Source organism: Brassica oleracea, chromosome C4 (assembly GCF_000695525.1).
Source record: "Brassica oleracea var. oleracea cultivar TO1000 chromosome C4, BOL, whole genome shotgun sequence".
In the NCBI taxonomy this organism is placed as follows: Eukaryota; Viridiplantae; Streptophyta; class Magnoliopsida; order Brassicales; family Brassicaceae; genus Brassica; species Brassica oleracea.
Window position 1 is genome coordinate 53,205,692 of NC_027751.1, and position 13,275 is coordinate 53,218,966.

Below are 13,275 nucleotides of genomic sequence, written 5' to 3' on the forward strand. Positions count from 1 at the left end.
AATGTAGACAGCCAAGATTTCAAACCTCGTTAACCATCATCATATATCAGTACAGAAGGCAACTATCTATTAAAACAATATTGTTATATTTTTTGGATTTGTCTCAAAATCTATGTGTTTAACCCATACGAAAATATTGAGTTTTACATTAAACTCTCTATATATTAAAGCCTTAATTTGTTTGTGTTGTTTTAAAATTTCTAACCATATTCTACAAATGCATTAATGTATTTTAAACTCTCTTTCATGGTATATGGGAATCGTTATAGTTTTTTATTAATTAATTTAGTAAAACTTCGTAATACTCCAAAATCGGTGGAATAATAACTATAAAATCGCTATTTTCTTGAAAACCAGAGACAACAAAGGCTCCAAACCTCTTTCAACATCATCATATGTTAGTTTAAGATGCAACTATGCATTAAAACAATATTGTCATAGATTTGAAATTTTCTCAAAATCTATGTGTTAACCCCTACAAAAATATTGAATTTTGGTAAATGCTTTATATACTGAAGCCTATAATCTTTAGTGTTGTTTTAAAATTTCTAACCATATTCTACATTTGTATTAATTTATGATAAATTCTCCTTCATGGTACTTGAGCATCGATCAAATTTTTTATAAATTAATTTAGTAAAATTTCATATACTCCTTAAATTAATAGATTAATCATTATAAAATCGCTAATCTCTAGAGAAATGAAGATAACAAAGGTTCCAAACCTCTTTGACCATCACCATATATTAGTACAGAATGCAACTATGTATTAAAGCAATATTTTTATAATTTTTGAATTTTTCTCGAAATATATATGTTAACTCCTACAAAAATATTGAGTTTTACGTTAAACGTTCTATATACCGAAGCCTAAAAATTTTAGTGTTGTTTTAAAATCTCTAACCACATTCTACATTTGTATTAATGTATGTTAAACTCTCTTTCATGGTATATGAGAATCGTTATAATGTTTTATCAATTAATTTAGTAAAACTTCATAATACTCCCTAAATCGGTGGAATAATCACTACAAAATTGCTATTTTTTTTTGAAAAACGGAGACAACAAAGGCTCTAAACCTCTTTCAACATCATCATATATTTGTGTAGGATGTAACTATGAATTAAAACAATATTTTCATATTTTTTGAAATTTTCTCAAAATCTATGTGTTAACCTCTACAAAAATATTGAATTTTGGTAAATGCTTTATATACTGAAGCCTATAATCTTTAGTGTTGTTTTAAAATTTCTAACCATATTCTACATTTGTATTTGTATTAATGTATGCTAAACTCTCTTTCATGGTGGCATGAACATCGTTCAATATTTTTTATAAGTTAATTTAGTAGAACTTCATATACTCCCTAAATTAGTGGACTAACCGTTATAAAATCGATATTCTCTAGAGAAATATAGACAACAAAGATTTCAAACCTCTTTAACCATCATCATATATTAGTACAAGAGACAACTATGTATTAAAACAATATTGTTATATTTTTTGAATTTTTCTCAAAATCTATTTACTGTGACATCATTGGTGGGATCTAGTAAAGCAAATTATTGTAAATGAGTGGACTAGCAGTAATGTAATTGATAATAAGAACACTCATGAGTGTACTAACACTAATGTTCAGAACAGGGCAGGTCGATACTGAGCAAGACAGTCATTAGACAGAACTCTATGAAAGAAATTCAGTTGTAATTGAGATTGGACGTTAATGGCTACTCTCGCAACACTTATTTTTTCTCACTCTACATAGCATTGTGATCAGCGTGAAGAATGAATGAGAACTGTGCAAAAATGAATTATCATTATTTTTAGCACACAAGAAACTAAACACACAAAGAAGATCTGTGTATTCAAAAGCTTCCAAAAGCATTATTGAGCTTACACTTGCATGAACTATAAATGTTTCAACTCACACCACATTCTTGTAGCATCTTCTTCCAGTTAATCCATTTTACTTGTTTTGTGAGACATTCTTCTTTTGCTCCCCTTTCGTAATCTGATCGTGAGACATCATCAAAACGAATCAACTAATCAAAATGTAAAATACTAATCTACCAATTGAGCCTAAGAAGACCAAAAACTTTCAATCACATTCAGATCTAACGACCTATCAGGGATTCTGTTAATAGAAAAATAAATAAATTAGAAACCGATCCAAACAAAGAGATGGAGAAGGTGAATACGTTCTATAATACGATACCGACTGCAGCAACTACGGCTCCGCCGAGGATAACCGGTGGACCGGAAAGCAGACTCCATTTTCGGTAGATCATCGTCGATACATGTTATGTTTATAATATTATAATTGTTAAATAATAATTAGAAATATTAAAATGTTATCATTTAATAGTTTAAACAGTATTTAAATATAAAATTTACAGATAATTCATTGTAAAACTAATTTTTATTTTAGCACTGAAAAAAATAAATAAAATCTAAAATATCAACTATTGAAATTGTAAGATTTCACCTATTAATGTATATGTAACAAAAAATCACTTAAATAAATTATATTTAATATATAAATAAATAGTGTATTATAATTTTATTTGATTTAAATGACTTATTTTTAAAAAAATAATAACCATAAGTCACTTAAATTATTTATACTTTAATAGATAAGATAATAAGTGTGAAATAATTATAAATGATTTATAAATCACTATAAATATACATTTATACAATTATAATTAGATCTAGAAGCATTTACCATTTTGCATCTAAACGAGATGTGCTCAAGATTTATATAAATAGATTTGATAAAAGTCTCTTAAATGATTTAGAAATTCTAATAAAATGATTTTATAGGTCAGAATTAAAAAAAAATGTTTCTAAATAATTTGAAAATCTTTATAAATGATTTATAAATCTCGTGTGGGTTTTAAAAAAACATAAAACTTCTAATAATGCCTTTTATACAAATCTAATTCCTTATATAAGAATATACAACCATTATATTTATTTCTATAAAAATATATTAAAATATTTTAAATGATTATAAGTACATAGTTTCTAAAACCAAAACATTGATGAAACATTATATATTCTTTCTATAATTATGCAATTAGTTACCATAAATTATTATTTGTAATATTACTTGTGCTTTTTGGTAACTTTTATTAATTAGTTCTAGAATTTTCTTTTATTTTTAGAGTTGATTAAAATAAATATTTAATAAAAATCATCAACCAATCAAATTATAACAATTTTTTAAAACTTCATCTATGAGCTACACATCAGCAGAAATTACTAAAATGACTTTTCAATTAATATATAGGAGAATATTTTACAGATAAAAAAAGATGGATTTATACCTTTTCAAATGTTCACACTAATAATTCCAAAAAATGATCAGGTAATAAATAATAAACCTCATATATATAATCACCTCCTCACCTTTCAATCTTAGTTTGTTTAAGATTAATTTTCTAATGATATATTCTATTTTTTCTTCAACTATGATGACATTCATTGTAAAAAAAAGTTTTTTCAGATTAATAAATTTAACATTTATTCAAAAAAAATATATTATAATCATTCTTTATTAATTGTCATCAAGTACAATCAAACTTCATTGGGAATTAAAAGCCAATAATAATCTCCATCCATGGCAAAGTTATACTCAATCTAAACCTGAAATTACACTCATAATCTAGAGTCTCCATAATCTATGTTTAATGACAAGAACATTACATTTCACCAACTAAAATGCTACGACCGTAACCAGTCCTATTTTTTTATATAGAAAATTATACATCCAAAATAGTAACTCAAAGGACAACTACTACTTCTCTCATTTGTTTCTTGTGTTGCGAATCAAGGAGAGGAAAATGCATAAAAATCATCTCCTAACAAATTCTCTTCGTTTGTTGGCAAAACCGAGACCGTGTTTCATAAGCCAATATCTTTCAATCTCCTCCGGCGTCCGTCCAGGTATCCTTCCGGCTATCAATTCCCACCTATGAACCAGGTACCAAAGACTCTAAATCGTCAAATACTATATCTTACGTAAATAACTTTTTAAAATAGTTTAACTTAAACAATCTACCGATAAACAAATATCAAATAAAATCAAGAAGTCCTTTCGGGCACATTCGATAAAATTGGAATCATACAAAAAAGATTAGCGCACGGATGACGCACACAAATTCGAGAAATAGTCCAATTTTTTTTCGTCAAAAAAAAGTGAAATCAAGAACAAACTGGATCAGAGAGATCAGGCTGAACATAGCCATTGACAGCTCGGTTTGGCCCAATAATTAGCAATAAAATACATTAGAAAAAGACCGACTTATGAGATAAATCAAAAGCCATAGTATATTCTTTAAAAAAATTAGATTAAACTAAAGATGGAAACAGAAAAAACAAAAGCGAAAAACAGATCAAGATGGATCACGGGTGAGAGTGTGTGTTTACCTGTCTCCGACGAGTTTATACATCCGAGAAATGAGATCTTCTTCTTCCTCCGACATCTTCACAGCTTCCCACTCGATGCTACTCACTTCTGCTAACGATCAAAACTCAAGACTCCATCCATAGAAACACAAAGAGGTTGATAGATAGATAGATAGCTATAGAGAGTGAGATCTCACCTTCGGAACATGACGCTTTGGCCTTGCTCTGTTTCCTGCGACGTCTATCCATTTTACAGTCTTGTCGGAACAAAAAGAATAAAACAGTTTGTGGTCTTCGACAGGAGCACAAAGAGAGAAGAAATCTCGAGAAATAAGGAGATTCTAACAGCTTTGTTTTTGTTGTTCCTATAAAGAAAGAGAGAGAAAGAGAGGGGCTCGAAGAAGAAAAGAAAATCAAACAGATTATTTTATAACTGCGCGTGTCTGATTAATTCCTACAATAATTTACTTATTAATATTATCTTACTCAATTATTAAATATAACTAGTAATGTATCAATTCGATGTACAGACAGCGAATCTGTAGGCTTGTAGTACACACTGTACTGTTGTGCTTCAACGGCCTGGTTCATCAGGAAGAAGAACGACAGATACAACCATACCTACTTAATTTAATAACATCTTTAAACATTTGACTTGCGGTTGTAAATTTTCCTATAGTTAACAGACCGTTGGATGAAGGAAGGAGCTTCCTCGTTGTTTGACCTAGGAAAATACGACTATGCCCCTACAGTATGCTGTAATATGTACAACTTATATCACTGAATTGAAATATTTTCTTTTATATAAATGCATAAAAAAAACAGTCGTCAAATCTGTACCAAGAGATTTATTAAATTAAAAATATAACAATACAATAATAACACTAGTGATTTCTTTTTTTTTTTGCAAGAAAATCTCAAACATTTCCATTTGAAAGTTTGTTATAAGAGAGAAAGTTTGGTAGAGAAAACACCAAAATAAATAATAGGAGTAATATTATAATCAAACGAGAGAGTGAAAGGAAGACTAGAGAGGAGTATAGTTAGTTCGCGATAACAAATCTCTATGTATATTCCTTTGGTCTGATAATAATGTCGTGAAAAGTGGGCACAGCACCGTATGGTTGTGCGTCTTGTGGTCCGATGTGGTCCGGTAACCTACTTATTTTGCTAATTAATTCACTTATATTGATTATGAATATGCTTTAACCGCATCTCGAGAGCGGTTTAGGTATATATTTCAAGGGTTTATCTCTTTAATATTATGTCACATTTGGAAATAGACCAAATGAAGTGAGATGAAGAGCAAAGATTGAGAAGCACATTTGTTTCTATATAAAGCTTTGACTCGATAAAGGCATGATTCAGACAAGTATCCTACAACAAATATTTATTACATGCGGTTGTAAAGAAAATGGTATTTAATCAACCAAAAAGACTATTGAAAAATATATGAGCTAACATTCTCTTTTTCAAGATATGAACTATGAAGTGCGACGATGAAACAAGTATACAAGACGAATGATTAATAAATAGCTGCTCTATTCAAAATGTTGGAAGACGTTTATAATAAAATTGAAACGTTTGACTTGAATAACCAAAATTTGCATGAATAACTAGATTAAGAAAAACTAATAGGTAAATGACTAGTATAGGTTTCTCATAAACATATGAAAGTGGAATTAATATGTGTTTTCTCAAATAAGAAACTATCTATCTTTTCTTCCTCTTACTTTTTAACTATTTTTATTTTAATTGTGAGATATTATAGAAGATTTGTGGTTCAATAGTGTGATAATCTCTGATTCTTTTGTTCGTAAATTTGCTGTCATTGCACATCGTTAGTTCTGATATTCATAGGGTTTGTGGCTGGGGTTAGTGCATGCCTGAAAAGAAAATCTTCCATACGGATTACGGACATAAACCATATGCATTTTAAGCCATGAATCGATTAATTCGGTGCAGACATGCTCACATTCTTATATGCACTGGAAAACAACGCTTACTCGGATAAGAAAATGTGACAAAATCAAAACGATATCAATTAATTAATCTTTAATCATAACATACGTCCTCACTTCATAGAAACATTTAATATGTTTATCAAAACCAGTGGCATTCCTTGTAAGGCTAAGACACTTCTTATTCACACAAGCACCTGTTAGGATCCAAACATCTAAAGTATTATGAATGTTATCAACACTATATAATACAAATGATCATGAGGTTATTATACTCATTCTAGCTCCAATCAGTTTTATACTGCAAGTCTATTATTCTTTCTTTCACTTGCGCGAGTTCCGACAAAGAGGGCACGAACCATGAATCTTGAGCCACACATCAATACATTCCACGTGGAAGCAATGGTCACACTCCGGCATGAACCGTATCGTTTCTTTGCTCGCATATTCCGATAAACAAATCGGACATATAATACCATTAGTTCCTGGAAGCCTTCTACTTTCTCCCAACTCAACTTTCTTGTACGTTTCTATTGTAGACTGGTCAAGACCCCTCGCCGCCGCCATAATCTCTCTTGGTTGCTGCCGTACCGTTGCTGCTGCTGCAATAGCCGAATGTCCTCGTCTTGGGGAATTGTAGACACGGATAGCAATACAAGCTCCAAGGAGGGTGACTGCTCCGATTATGGAGAAGCTTATAATTACGGCTACCACTCCACTACTCAAGTGACCTGCCAAATAATGTTCTACGAGTCAGTTTAAGACAGTTAATATAAAGTGGTTGATTAGGGTTTCCGTTTAAGTTTTTTTTTGGGGAATAAGAGGTACAGTTTTAGATTGAAACTGAATTTAATATATATTTTCATCTGATATCCATGTCGATTCATTTTTGATCATGAGAATATCAGTATAAACTGTAAACATATAAATTAAACATCTAAACAAATTCCACTGCCAGTGTCAATAAGGTTTTGGTCGGAATACGACATTTGACTTTTGCGTGTTGAATGATAAAATGAGAACACTTCCGTAGTTGAGGTGAAATCTTGGATTGAATAATATAATGTATATATACTTAAAGACAATTAAATAATGATTAGCCAATTCCTCATTGTCAATTTTTAAGTCCTACTATGATTTTCCTCTACTTTCTTAATATGTAATGTATTACTTGAAATTAAAGCCTATCTAGACCTAAAGATGTACATGGCGTTGAACCTTTCACCAAAACAGGTAGCCTCTTCTACATACTTTCCATTTATAGAGTTTCCTTGGTTCACAAGTAAAAGACAAAAACAAGGGAAACAATTGAGTTTACCGGGTTCTTTAGAACCAAAGCATTTGACTTCGAGGGATGACTTTTTCCTGAACCCACATCTCAAGTATTCCATTTCACAACTTCTACAACTTGGTGAGACCCATTCAAGCATGAGGCTTTGATTGCCGACGTAACTCAAGAATTCTATTTCTCCAAACGGTGAAGGGACATGTAATCTCTTCACAATCTGACAAGAAGGAAACATAATCTGTACAAACTCATAATTAGACGTGGCGTAGAAGGATGAGGTAGAATTGTTTAAGCAAGGAATGGACCGATATGAAAAGGGCAAGACGACATCATTAGGACAAGAAAAGAACGTGTAGAAGCTACTGAAGCGACTAGAGAAAGGAGATCCTGACATGTTGAAGGTTAAAAGCCGTTTAGCCAAACAGTTTTCGGGGTCACTGATATAAATCTGCTGCTTGTAATAGTCGATATTATGGACAAGAAATGTTCCGGACATTGGAAGTTCTAGGACAGTCTTATTGAGATCGGTGCAATGGAGATTGAATCCTGCATGGTCACATAAAGGGAAACGTATGGGGGCTTCTAAGGGTCCGCATCTATGTGGTATATAGAAAGAAGATGAACATTTTTTAGGGTTTAAGGCGTGTCGGAGAGGGAAGAGGAAGATGAGAAAGAAACCTAAAGGGAATAGGTGTTTTGAGGATATCATAATGTTGTTCGCGCGGTACCAAGGGAGAAGTGATTACTAGTTTATATTAAACCACAAATGTATTAACGAGTTTAACCAGTCTCATTAGTTACGTAATAAGAGGAAAGTCAGAAAAATCTTTGTTTTTAGAAGAAAAGTCAAAGGAAGCATATATGTTCTTTCAAGAGTTCTATTGATTAAAACAAAAGGAGTTATATGATTATCGGTGATTTTTGGGGGTATTTTTCCAAATTGTTAAATAGAATGAATTTGTTAAATAAAAAATAACAAAATCAGTTGATTGGATCAAATCTATTAATGTCATCTCTTGTAATTTTTTTCTTTGCATTGGTAAATATATTTATTCTTTGTAGTACATTTTTCTTTCACCATTGTTATTTACAATATACATAAACAAGCTTTAATTGAAATGCATGGAGATAAAGTACAGCGTTGAAAGTGTAACAAACATAACAGCTAGCTACTATATCCATCACAACCTTAAAAAACAAACTAAATTAATACTCCATCAGCTCAACGTCAATCTTATATCCTTGTACAAGATATAAAAATGGTTTTGTTCAATTTCAGACAGCTTCACGCACTGGAGAAGGCGAATTCCGACAAAGAGGACACGAACCATGAAGCTTAAGCCACGCATCTATACAGTCAATATGGAAGCAATGCTCACATTCCGGTATGCACCGCACGGTCTCTTTGCTCGCATACTCGGATAAACAAATGGGACAAACAATATCATTAACTCCAGGTAATCTTCTACTCTCTCCTAGCTCCACTTTCTTGTAAGATTCTATTGTAGACTCGTCAAGACCCGCCGTTACTATAACTTCGTTTGGTTGAGCTGCGGCGATAGCCACGTTTCGTCGTCTCCGGGAAGTGAATCTATCGGAGGTGCAAACTCCGATAGCGATACATGTAGCAAAGATTATGACCGGTCCGAAAATAGCCAGGCTTATAATTTTAAGCACTTGTACTCCCGTGTGGTTATGCCCTGCCAAATCACGTTTTCAAAGGTCAATAATCAACCAAACTTAGCCATGTCCGTATTATTTCCCTATAATAGTGTTTTGTATAACGGACTACGACATTATAACGTGTGATGTAACAAGATTGGATGTGATCTTTTGAAAAAATGTAAATTAATCAATAGTCAATGGCTCAAAAATGTCAAATGTAATGCTTACTCTATATTATTTTTGTTTAATGAGTGGATAATTATTTGGAAAACCTAAAAAAAATCAATCATTATTTGGATTTGAAGTCTTCCACAAACACAAGTTATTCATCATTTGTTACAATTAACGGTGTTATAAGAAGAGTAATTCGTACCGGATTTTTCAAAAGGGAAGCATTTGACTTGAAGAGAAGCATTGCTTATGAATCCACATCTCAAATGATTTCTCTCACAGTTGCTACAACTTGGAGAATCCCATTTTAGCCAAAGATCTTGATTGTTGACATAAGTTGAGAATCTTGATTTCTCAGTAACAACCGGTCGAGAAACCGGAACATCTAGTGTCTTGACAATCTGACAAGAAGGCAGCATAGATTTGGCGATATCTAAACTAGTTGTAGCCAAGAAGGAGCTCGTGGAGTTGCCTAGACATGGGATGGAGTCAAACCCGGACGACTTAACAACCTCATTAGGACAGGTCAAGAAGGTGTATTTGGCAAGGTAAAGAGCAGAGAAAGGAGAACCCGAAACGTCAAAGGTCAGAAGCTTCCTTGCTAAGCAAGCCTCAGGGTCATAGAGACGAATATGCTGGCTTCTATAGTCGATCTCTCGGACAAGAAATGTTCCGGACTTGGGAAGGTTGAGAGCTGTGTTTTGACTAATTGTGCAGTGGAGATCGAACCCTGGGTGGCCACAGAAGTCAGGCTGGTTCGGGTCTAGCCAGAAAGGAAAGCGGGCATGGACATCTTGAAGACCACATGAGGAAGAAGAACAATCTTTTGGGTGAGAAGCACGTAAGAGAGGTAAGAGGAGGAAGAGGACAAAGAAAAGTTGGTTTGAGAAAGTCATAATGTGGTTTTGGTATCAAGGTAGGGACATAGAGACTTGTTATTACAACTTAACATCAATAGTCAGAGAGATCTATCATTCGAAGATAAATTTAAATATTGTCTTGGTTCGACTAAAGAATATTATAGTCGTAGGATCTAGAGAAGGATCTTAGTTGTATTCTCTTCCGATGATGCTCGCTAAAAAACAAATGTTGGAAAATTGAATGGAGACATGTTTAGGAAAGACTAAAAACCCTGTAAATATTCAAATGAGAACCTTGATTAACGCTATATAATATAAAACTTTAGTAACTAAATAGACTATACAAACATTAAGGGGGTGTAGCTCATATGGTAGAGCGCTCGCTTCGCATGCGAGAGGCACGGGGTTCGATTCCCCGCACCTCCATTTTCTTTTACACGAGCCGAGGTACTTGCTTGCATGGACCAATCCTTATTCCTTGCTAAACAATTTGTGAAACTCTTCCATTGCATAACCAAGTGACAATGTCATTGTAACTTCGGTTAAATGCGAATTGATGCTACCTTTGTGCTTTTCTTCTTCTGATAATCTCGTCAACTTGCGTTTCTGATGACCATATAATCACATAGACATTCATTGTTCTCTAACTGAAACTGTTCAAAAAATAACAACTAAAAGCAAAAATCTACTGTAATACTGAAATTGTCATTACCAGAAAGTATGTCACAGATAAAAACCAACAACACAACTTGCACATGTCCAAAGGACAGAATTTTTTTTTTTTTTTAAAGGAGTTGATAAACAAAAGCCAACAGGTAATATTATATAGAGTTTATGTACCGTAGTTCAAAGTTAAGAGTAACGATTCATACAAGAACCAATTCTAGTGTTCCTGAGAGCGAACCAGAACCACCTCATCAAGATGGTAATCCATCACATCAGACAATGCTTCGAGGAATGCAGCCTCGCTCGTCCCGGGAAGCACAGCTTCTTGAGCTTCCTCTACCATCTCCTCCACTAGAGATTTCTTGCTCAGAGTCTCTCTGCACATCATGTTCCCAATCTCAAACGCTGTCAATCCTCTCTCTGCTCCTTTCTTCAGAAGCATCGTTGAGATTCTGAGTGTTCTAGCAGTTTTCAACGGCATTTTCCATCCATGGAACTTCAGGAGGTTGATATCTTCCTCGGCGTTTAGTGATCTTATGTAGTCTAGTGTCTCCCGAGAGTATGGTTTCCTCGCTTGTGACCAGTACAGCCACTCGAACGTGCAATCCTCAAACTGTTGCATAAACAAAAATCAGTTTCAGACAATAAGATAAACAAAACAAAAACAACAAAAATCTAAGAAGAAAGCATAGAACTTACGCTTTCAGGCAAGCAGTAACCATGATCAATGGGAACCAAAACAATCTTCCCTTCCTTGTCCTTGCTCATTAAAATGTTACCACCATGCCTATCTGCGTTAGCCAGTCTAATATCCAGCACAGAGATCTTGTGAACTTCCTCCACAGGAAACGAAGCTGGACCCATATCTTCACAAGTGCCATCATTCTCAGTAAACATCTGAAGCGATCCAATCTTCGTCTTAACCCCTTTTGGATGGTTAAAGCCAGGATGCAAACATTCAACCATAACAGTGGGAGGCACACCAGCATAACCTCTCTCTTCACCATTTTTGGGATGATCCAACAAGTAAGCAGCAACTTCCCTGAACGCACCTTCTCCAACTTTGGTTCCTTTCTTCAAACCTTCTCCGTTTGGAGAAAGCGGTAAGCCGTGTGGATTGTTTTCAGCAGTCGGCTCCTCGTCGATAGGCTTAAACACACCAACGTACTTGTTCCCAGACGAAGCCTGCATGAAGTAAGCTCCTCCTGTTCCCTCTCTTGACCTCACAGGAGGATTCCCACTTCTCAACCCATCAGAAGCAGAGCTAACCATATCTTTAACCACTAGAGATAACTTCGCTTTAGGATTAACAACCAGAGGCTCCAAAGAAAACTCCTTCCTCTGCGGCACAACACTTGTCTGTGTAGGAGCAACAATAGACAACTCAAAGCTCTTATCAACAGGCTTAGCGCGAACCTTAGCAGACCTCCGCAAAACCAAATGCAAAACAGAGTCCCCATTCCTACAAATATCATCAATAACACTCTGATCCTCAAGCCTCTCCCCTTCGTAGAGTATCTCAGAATCAACAAAGTCTCCACCTTTCCGCTTCGAAATCTGTTTCTTCACATACCCAATGTTCCTCCCTCTCTCAACGTGAAACCTACAGTGCTTCCCGCACGCGGTCTTCACATCGAGCACCTGGAGATCAGAGACCTTAACAACCAGATGAAGCACGTTCCCTTCGGTGACACCGTACTCGCGCATGTTGGAGCCGCTCCTCGCGAGCTCCCTCCCTCCGAAGACGAGCTTCTGGTTCCTCACGACGAAGCCGCGGTAGGACTGGATCCGAAGCTTGACGGACTCGATCGAGTCGGACTCGAGGACTCGCATGGGGATCACGGATCCAGGGAGGGTTAGGTAGACGAGGATGGTCTCTTCGGGTAGCGAATCGGCGAGAGCGAGAGGCATTAGAAGAGGAGGATCGTTACGAACCGGGCTTAGAGTCACACCAGCTGATGACATCTTTCGAGAAATCTAACGAAACTTTTTCAAACGGCAAAAAAAAAATTAAATATACACAGCGAAACCGCGAGAAAATCCCTAAAATCCCAAATCGATCATCTTCCGGAAACCTAGAAATTTCAAATTCGAAATGTAGGAGCGAAACGACGGCGTATCGTTGTTGCAAGAGAGCGGATTCTTACCAGAAGGAAAGAACCAAAGAGGGGGAGGGGGCAGGGGGTGGAGATTTAAGGAGGATCTAATTATAGATTAACGGTTGAATCAATGGCGTACAAAGCTCGAGAAAACA

At 34.7% G+C, this 13,275-nt stretch overlaps 5 protein-coding genes and 1 non-coding gene across 7 annotated transcripts; 1 reads left to right on the top strand and 5 right to left on the bottom strand.

Annotated features, from left to right (window-relative positions):
• Positions 1–1,966: 1,966 nt before the first annotated feature.
• On the bottom strand, positions 1,967–2,288 carry LOC106341692 (succinate dehydrogenase subunit 8, mitochondrial). Its single transcript, XM_013780395.1, is given in 2 exon segments — positions 1,967–2,011; positions 2,199–2,288. Coding segments are annotated over 2 exon segments (135 nt in total).
• Positions 2,289–3,602: 1,314 nt separating this feature from the next.
• LOC106340713 (transcription factor CPC-like) lies at positions 3,603–4,898 on the bottom strand. 2 transcript variants are annotated; one of them, XM_013779559.1, is made up of 3 exons: positions 4,608–4,898; positions 4,432–4,522; positions 3,603–3,974 (listed from the first exon to the last, which is right to left on the bottom strand). In XM_013779559.1, the coding sequence occupies exons 1-3, from the start codon at positions 4,657–4,659 to the stop codon at positions 3,857–3,859; spliced, it is 261 nt and encodes an 86-aa protein (XP_013635013.1). In that variant the 5' UTR covers positions 4,660–4,898; the 3' UTR covers positions 3,603–3,856. The 2 variants fall into 2 exon arrangements, with proteins under 2 accessions (XP_013635013.1, XP_013635014.1); XM_013779560.1 differs by having other exon boundaries at positions 4,432–4,519; positions 4,608–4,890.
• A 1,797-nt stretch (positions 4,899–6,695) lies between these two features.
• Positions 6,696–8,368, bottom strand: LOC106341539 (putative RING-H2 finger protein ATL21B). The gene is made up of 2 exons (XM_013780285.1): positions 7,690–8,368; positions 6,696–7,102 (listed from the first exon to the last, which is right to left on the bottom strand). Exons 1-2 carry the CDS (start codon positions 8,366–8,368, stop codon positions 6,696–6,698), a joined length of 1,086 nt encoding a protein of 361 aa, XP_013635739.1.
• A 347-nt stretch (positions 8,369–8,715) lies between these two features.
• Positions 8,716–10,452, bottom strand: LOC106340512 (putative RING-H2 finger protein ATL21A). Its single transcript, XM_013779380.1, has 2 exons — positions 9,698–10,452; positions 8,716–9,359 (listed from the first exon to the last, which is right to left on the bottom strand). The coding sequence occupies exons 1-2, from the start codon at positions 10,389–10,391 to the stop codon at positions 8,935–8,937; spliced, it is 1,119 nt and encodes a 372-aa protein (XP_013634834.1). The 5' UTR covers positions 10,392–10,452; the 3' UTR covers positions 8,716–8,934.
• A 256-nt stretch (positions 10,453–10,708) lies between these two features.
• On the top strand, positions 10,709–10,781 carry TRNAA-CGC. The gene has a single exon. It is a non-coding gene; the product is annotated as a tRNA-Ala (tRNA).
• Positions 10,782–11,107: 326 nt separating this feature from the next.
• On the bottom strand, positions 11,108–13,269 carry LOC106342640 (phosphatidylinositol 4-kinase gamma 4-like). The gene is made up of 2 exons (XM_013781637.1): positions 11,721–13,269; positions 11,108–11,634 (listed from the first exon to the last, which is right to left on the bottom strand). The coding sequence occupies exons 1-2, from the start codon at positions 12,984–12,986 to the stop codon at positions 11,239–11,241; spliced, it is 1,662 nt and encodes a 553-aa protein (XP_013637091.1). The 5' UTR covers positions 12,987–13,269; the 3' UTR covers positions 11,108–11,238.
• Positions 13,270–13,275: the final 6 nt, after the last annotated feature.